The 6,342-nt window shown below is 55.3% G+C and overlaps 2 protein-coding genes and 1 non-coding gene across 3 annotated transcripts; 1 reads left to right on the top strand and 2 right to left on the bottom strand.

Annotated features, from left to right (window-relative positions):
• Window positions 1-666: 666 nt before the first annotated feature.
• On the bottom strand, window positions 667-2,456 carry DICSQDRAFT_61817 (uncharacterized protein; the record flags this gene model as incomplete). Its single annotated transcript, XM_007366304.1, has 5 exons — window positions 667-1,177; window positions 1,235-1,727; window positions 1,782-2,005; window positions 2,058-2,216; window positions 2,269-2,456. 5 exons carry the CDS (start codon window positions 2,454-2,456, stop codon window positions 667-669), a joined length of 1,575 nt encoding a protein of 524 aa, XP_007366366.1.
• Window positions 2,457-3,479: 1,023 nt separating this feature from the next.
• DICSQDRAFT_t92 lies at window positions 3,480-3,581 on the top strand. Its single transcript has one exon. It is a non-coding gene; the product is annotated as a tRNA-Met (tRNA).
• A 176-nt stretch (window positions 3,582-3,757) lies between these two features.
• Window positions 3,758-6,173, bottom strand: DICSQDRAFT_155524 (acyltransferase-domain-containing protein; the record flags this gene model as incomplete). The annotated part of the gene is made up of 8 exons (XM_007366305.1): window positions 3,758-4,290; window positions 4,349-4,407; window positions 4,464-4,555; window positions 4,614-4,725; window positions 4,808-4,912; window positions 4,970-4,988; window positions 5,047-5,188; window positions 6,153-6,173. The coding sequence occupies 8 exons, from the start codon at window positions 6,171-6,173 to the stop codon at window positions 3,884-3,886; spliced, it is 957 nt and encodes a 318-aa protein (XP_007366367.1). The 3' UTR covers window positions 3,758-3,883.
• Window positions 6,174-6,342: the final 169 nt, after the last annotated feature.

Genomic DNA, 6,342 nt, shown 5'->3' on the forward strand with positions numbered 1-6,342 from the left:
CTTCCCTGAGAGTCCCACTCCTACATGATGAAGGCCCGTGATGAGGCCCTCCGCCGTGGGTTCTCCAGCCGCCGGTACCATCTGATTTTTCCGCAAGACAGCGAGAGCTTCGTCCATGGTCTGAATCTTGTCCACCGCTGCCGTAAAGGTGGCTGTAGCCGGTGTGGACCGCAGTTGCTTGGTAGGCGGTGCGCCTGTCGCTACAGTTGTCGATGTCTTTCTTGTCTGCGAGGCGGTTTGTGGCGATGCTGCCGGTCCTCGCCTGGTAGCGTCCTGGGGCATCCTACTGTCCGTATGTATTGCTGCTGTTTCATGTACGCTATAGGCCGTCGCCCAGAGGGATAACTGACCGCACGACGTAGCCCGCTCCTATTGGCTGACGATCGTGGGAAAGTTGCCGTAGGTGGTGGTACGAGTGAAAGGAGCTCTCCCGGCCAAGCGTACATTCAAAGGCAAAAGCTTGCGCATCACTCATGTTGCTGGTGATACGACCTGGGCTTACAGAAAATACTAAAACCATGATGTCAGCATACCATCGAAGTTAAGTGGATTGAGACGAATCTCTTGCACAGACTGCAACGATGGTACCTCCGCCTTGCTTCATAGGACAAGGCAGCTAATACAAGGGATCTCGAACGACATCGGGCATCGACGTCCTACAAATAATCAGTCATGATAGAACGCATCGAAGTCCCACTCCTTCCTCTCCTCCCCCTCGCGCATCCACCCCACCCGTTCCAGAGCCAAGCCCGCCGTGCGCACGAACAGCGACCCGTCCAGCCTCTCTGCGCCCTCCAGCTCGACGCCCAGCTCCTTCAAGCGCCCCGCAGGCGTGGTCCCGTACAGCGCCGCGAAGTGCGCGAGCGACCGCTGCAGCTTGCACAGGTGGTCGTCGGGGTGCATGAGCGTGCTCTGCACGATCGCGAGCCACGCGTTCGGGGTCGTGTTCTCTGGGTCGAGCGTCCCGTCCACAGGCTCCGTCGTGGTGTCGGCAGGAGGGGCCGGCGTGGGCGTAACGGTGTCATAAAACTCGGCGATTGGTAGGGGAGGGCGGCCGCGCGCGACGTAGAGGGCGAGCGTGTTGAGGAGATACGTGCGGAGAAGGATGTTGACCGACGTCGGAGAGAGGTACGCGGCCAGCGACGGGAGGAATAGAACGGACGTGACAAGATGCATGCTGAGGGGACGGCGTGAGTTATAAGGATATTTGAGCGAGTTGAGATGCTCCGCTTACAGGAAGAAATCGCCGTTGAACTTGCCGTTCTTCGTCTTCTTCCTCCCCCAGAAGCCGCCCACTCCGAAGATGGTGGTGTTCGTCCAGAACAACTCCTCGATCTTGTTTGCCACGTCTTGCGCGTTCGTTCCGTCCACGGTCCAGTCCTTCATCAGCTCAGCGAGTGCCTCACCTCGCAAGTGAAGGACGCGCTCAAGAGAGGTATCCTCCTCGCTGTTCTTCGGAGGCGGGAGAGCGATGGTCTTGTACGAATAGTAGTCGTCCTTGAGGATGCGCGACACGAGAGAGAGCGCATGAACGCTCGAAGTCCTCCGCGTCTGTGTCGGCAGGACGGCGCTTCGGAACTGATCGAGAACAAGTGAAGGAAGGAGAGACGTAATACGGGAGACAGTCGCGTTCCCGACATCCGAGCCAACCGCTTCGGCGTACTTCCAGAGAGTACGGGGAGTGAGTGTAGCGGCAGTCGTTCGATGCACGGCGGTTTCGGCCAGCCCTGCGCAGACATTAGTCTACTACCACATGCGACGGAAGACTACGCATAACGCACCTTCCGCGAACATGCCAGGAAGTCCGAATTCAGCACCATATCCAGTGTGAATGAGAGGGTGCAAGAGGCCCGAGAACAGCCTGTTCGTCATCTCCATCGGGGACTGCCCGGATTTCGGAGGGTCGATATTGGCCTTCGGTGAGAAGATATATTCTTCAAGAGTAGCGGCTGCCCCCTTTTCGGACAGTACCTTTGAAAAGAACTGGAGGTACGCCCGGTAGTATCTGTGAGGCAGAATATCAGTATCAAGCACTGTCGACTCCTACCCTCACTTACTCTTCCTTGCCAAGATGTTCGTGGAAGTTTTCTGTGGTGATAGGACCAGGAGAATCGAACTGCTTGCGCTGGTACTTGGTGTGCTCCTTGTACGCTGCCTCGATCAGGGACCCATTTGCACCGAGCTGGTAAATGGCGAGAAGCTGATGGGAAGCGTGACTACATGCTTTGTTCAACCTGAGAGGACTATCTGCGCACAGGAAAGACTCACTTGTGGAAACGCTGCGTGTTAAAGAATATATGCCATTTGACATGGTTATCCTTCAACGTCCTCTGCAGGGCAACGACCGCTTCAGGCGAGCTCCCTGGGAAGCGCGCAGGCGCCTGGAACGACGGCGCCTGGGCCGGTATGGGGAACAGTCTTTTCAGAGCTGCTTCATCTGCGACCTGCTGAGGCATTGAGTGCAATGACCGAGGTAAACAAAGGTGTGGGGAGGGAGAAAGCAGAGGGAGGGCTCGGCCTAATCGCAGCTTGGCCATTGGTCATATAGGGATCCAGGTCGATTCCGATGACGTCAATCGCGAGCAGCTGAGAGACCACCTGGACGAGTGCCTAGCACTCAATGACCGACTGTCAGCCTTCCTGTCCTGTTCAGATGAAACCAAGAGAGGACTTACGTTACTTTTCGAAGCCCTCACCCGTGAACGTTTGAACGTTGGATGAACGTGGTCGGTGGCAATAGGCAAGGAAGCGACTAGCTCAAGTTTCCACAACGCACACGGGGATTAGTCTTCGGCGAAACGCTCCCCAATCTCGGAGCACCTGTCAGATGACACCACAAGAGCTTAGAAAGCGACATAAACAAGTGTGGCGTACCGACAAGTAGTTACGGAGTTCTGCCCCGGGATCCGAAGAGCTTCATGGAGCAAGCACGAGGGTGCTCTAAACCGTGAAATATTACACAGTGCGTCTAGCAACCCGCAGCATGCTACCTGCGGTCCATGTTGATCGCAGAACCGCACGAGCCCCAGGCGCAGCGTAGCAAAGAGGAGAGGGTTTGTGGACATAGTATAGGACTAATTGGCGGTCCTGGGGCAATGCGCGTTTGTTAGCGAGGAATTGAGACATTAAAGCTGAACCACGACCGAACTCGATTGAGCGATATGCAAGACGCGAACAAAAACCGGATGTGTGCTCACGACTCGGAGGACAGTGTGCTAGATAGACCCTCTCTCATACCATTAGCCCCTCCACTGGCAGGCCCAGAAACACGTAGCAGTTATGCTACTAGAACTACGTTGTCGGTGATGAATCCATCCAATAGCATCCCCAATATAAAGGCAGGAGATTAAGGAGCGGTTTGCGATGAGATGTGTGTGTGTGTGTGTGTGACTGTGAGCGGAAGAACCCGACCGAGTCGGAGTAGAGCAGTTGGCAGGAGGAATTTTGATGTCATTATATTTATATTACCGCTGCAAGCAGCTTGGATGGCTCAGTTGGTTAGAGCGCAGGTCTCATACAAAAGTATGACCGCCTTCGGGTGGGCAATCCTGAGGTCGTGAGTTCGATCCTCACTCCGAGCAATGATAGGGTTCTTTTATGTCTCTTTTTCAGTCCATAGCCAGCCGTGCCGTGTTCCCGACACTGTAGAGCATTCGCCTTGCCCTTGAGATCGAAGTGCATGACCTCCTAGCAATCTACTTGATATGCAATCGAGAATGGCTCTCCTTGTCAAGTCGACGACGTCATATGCGATGCAGGGATGATGAATAGATAAAAGGCAGGTGTGTACCAGTCACATACATAATCACCATTAGACAATAGCATATGCAGCGGACCAGTACACGGTGATTGATCCAAGTCCGCATCTAGGATACCGCAGCGTCTATGCCTTCTCCAAGCCCAGGACACGCCTACCCAGGTCTTCGACCTTACGTTGAATGACAGCCGTCACCGCACTCCTCACTCTCGCGATCTCGGTCGCTCGCTGAGGATTCTGCGTCTGAGTGCCCGTCACGCTGTTCATCGCTTGTGCAACGGGAGTGCCTAGCCATCCTTGTCCGGCCACAGAAGCGCTGCGGAGCTCTTCTTCAGGTCGCGACGGGTCGGCCAATCCCCCGGAGGCGCTTTTCGGATGCTCGGGAATGCGCTTCTCCTGGACGAGCGTCGCGAGCGTGTCCTGTACCGCTTGCGCAGGGACGGGCTCTCCGAACGTGACGCTGAGAGCCGCACCGGGTTTGGGGAGGTAGTTGTACGGAAAGGAACGACCTTCCGGCATGAGCTTGTCGAAGCCTAGGGAGGGTCGGTCAGTGCGGTTTCCAATAATAGTCTCAGGGTTGATTGAACAGACCCGTCAGCCACATAGGTACGATGACAGGCGGCCTTTGTGCCTCCATCATGATACGCCCGCTGCATTGTATGAGTGGCTTCAGTAGGTGTGACATAGCTGTGAAAACTTGACGCACATTCCCCACTTGAACCGTATGAGCTTGCCCGCATTGGGCTTGGTGATGTCATTCGAGTCTTGGTTCACCTTGCCCTCGCCGAACAGGTGTATCTAGAGAGCATCACGGTGAGTATGTGCGACGCTCTCGGAATGTCGCGCATGCACGCACCCACTCTCCGCGGTTCAGCTTTTGAATGGCGTCATCGATGGCGGGCTGGAATATGCCCTTGCCGCGGAAAGTCTCTATGACTTGACCGTAGCGGAAGAAGGTGGAGAATACACTGTCTGGCAAGCACAAACCGTCACCCCGCCGATGAGCACACAACTTAGCACACGGCATTTCCCCGCAGGAGAGGGACGTACGGATTCGTGAACATGATGTCTGCGGCGCCTAGTGTCCACCGCGTCCTCCGCGAGTCTCGGTAGAAGCGTGCAGGAAGGACCCCCCAGACTACGGGATCGTCTAGGCTGAAACACCGGTTGAGCTCGGCAAAAGCGACGGCTCCCTCAAGGCATATGGCTCACGTAGATATATGGTTCGACACTGACGTGGGCAAGGTTTGAGGATGCGCAGATTGCAGTCACCAGGGATGCAGACGTACTGGTGACTATTCCCCTTCCGCGATCCCGCTCCTCATCCTCCAAAGCCTTCAACAGGTTCTCCAGCCCATTGACGGTGACCGACGAGCAGAAACCGAGGTTCAGGAGCGCCTTGCTGCCCAACCCAACCGTACTGACCGTCACCTTCGAGAGGAGGCCCATCCGCCTGCCCTCGCTAGCACCCCACCGGAATATGATTAAAGCTTACGAGGAACAGCGGAATGAGAAGCGAGATAGCCGTAGGTCCGGGAGCACGGTGGATGGTGAGTAAGAGCCGTGACGCCTCTCATCCGTCTCCGCCGAAGTCGGACACGCGACGCGCTGGATAGGCGCCGAATAGCATGTACGGAATGAGGACTTGAACATCCTGTAACAGACTCAAACGAAAAGCGGTAAGCTGGACTGCTGCGATTGCGAGCGGGTTTTGCGTCTCACTCATTCACAGTGTATACCTGTGTAGCCGATGCAGCCTGTAAAGTTATAATGCACGCGTCGGGGGAGCTAGAAGTAGGAGGAATAAATGCATGACCGTTCAACCGTATGGGTGGTATTTACATGTAGCTGTGGTGCGAGACGAGGTGGTAGCGAGGTGGAAAATGATCCTACTACTAGTATCGGCCACACATAATTTCGCTCTTCACCAATTTCAAGGGATCTCCAATGCCCCGAAGAGCGTTGCTCAACCTCGGTTACTACTCATTCAACCTTACTGACTATCACCTTTGAGAGAAAACCCATCCGCTACCCTTGCTAGCACTCTACATAGTACGTATCAGAGCTGCAGAAAAACGATAGACTGAGAAGCTGAATATATGAGGCCCGAGCCTGAGACCGCGGCAGGCGACGGGCGAGAGCGGACCACTAGCACGCGTCTCTGCCGAATAGTGTTGCCGCCAAGCCGGGCCGGCTTATCCAGCTAGCTCAGCTTGTCAACTAGACGCCCAGCTTGTTGCAAGAAGCTAAGCTAAGCCGAAACGCCTAGAAACGAGCTGATCGTCAGCTCGTTTTCAAGCCAGCTCGCGGGCTAGCTCCATTGATGATGTCATAATTACCAAAGTTGGTATCTCGTAGGACCGGGAGGTCCCGGGACAGCCGCGACTTCAATTACTTCGAGATGCTTGGCTGCCATGGTATGGCCTGGTAATTCCTGGATGGATGTGTTGACTCCTCACGAGTCATGCCTTGAGCACAGCGGTAATCCTCATAATATCAAAGGCAGCAGTCACCCTCGGCACAGAACAGCCTGGGAATGTGCGCTACAATGCTGCTGGCGAGCAAGATTATAGACTCTCGTGTAT

This window comes from Dichomitus squalens (assembly GCF_000275845.1).
Source record: "Dichomitus squalens LYAD-421 SS1 unplaced genomic scaffold DICSQscaffold_17, whole genome shotgun sequence".
NCBI lineage: Eukaryota > Fungi > Basidiomycota > Agaricomycetes > Polyporales > Polyporaceae > Dichomitus > Dichomitus squalens.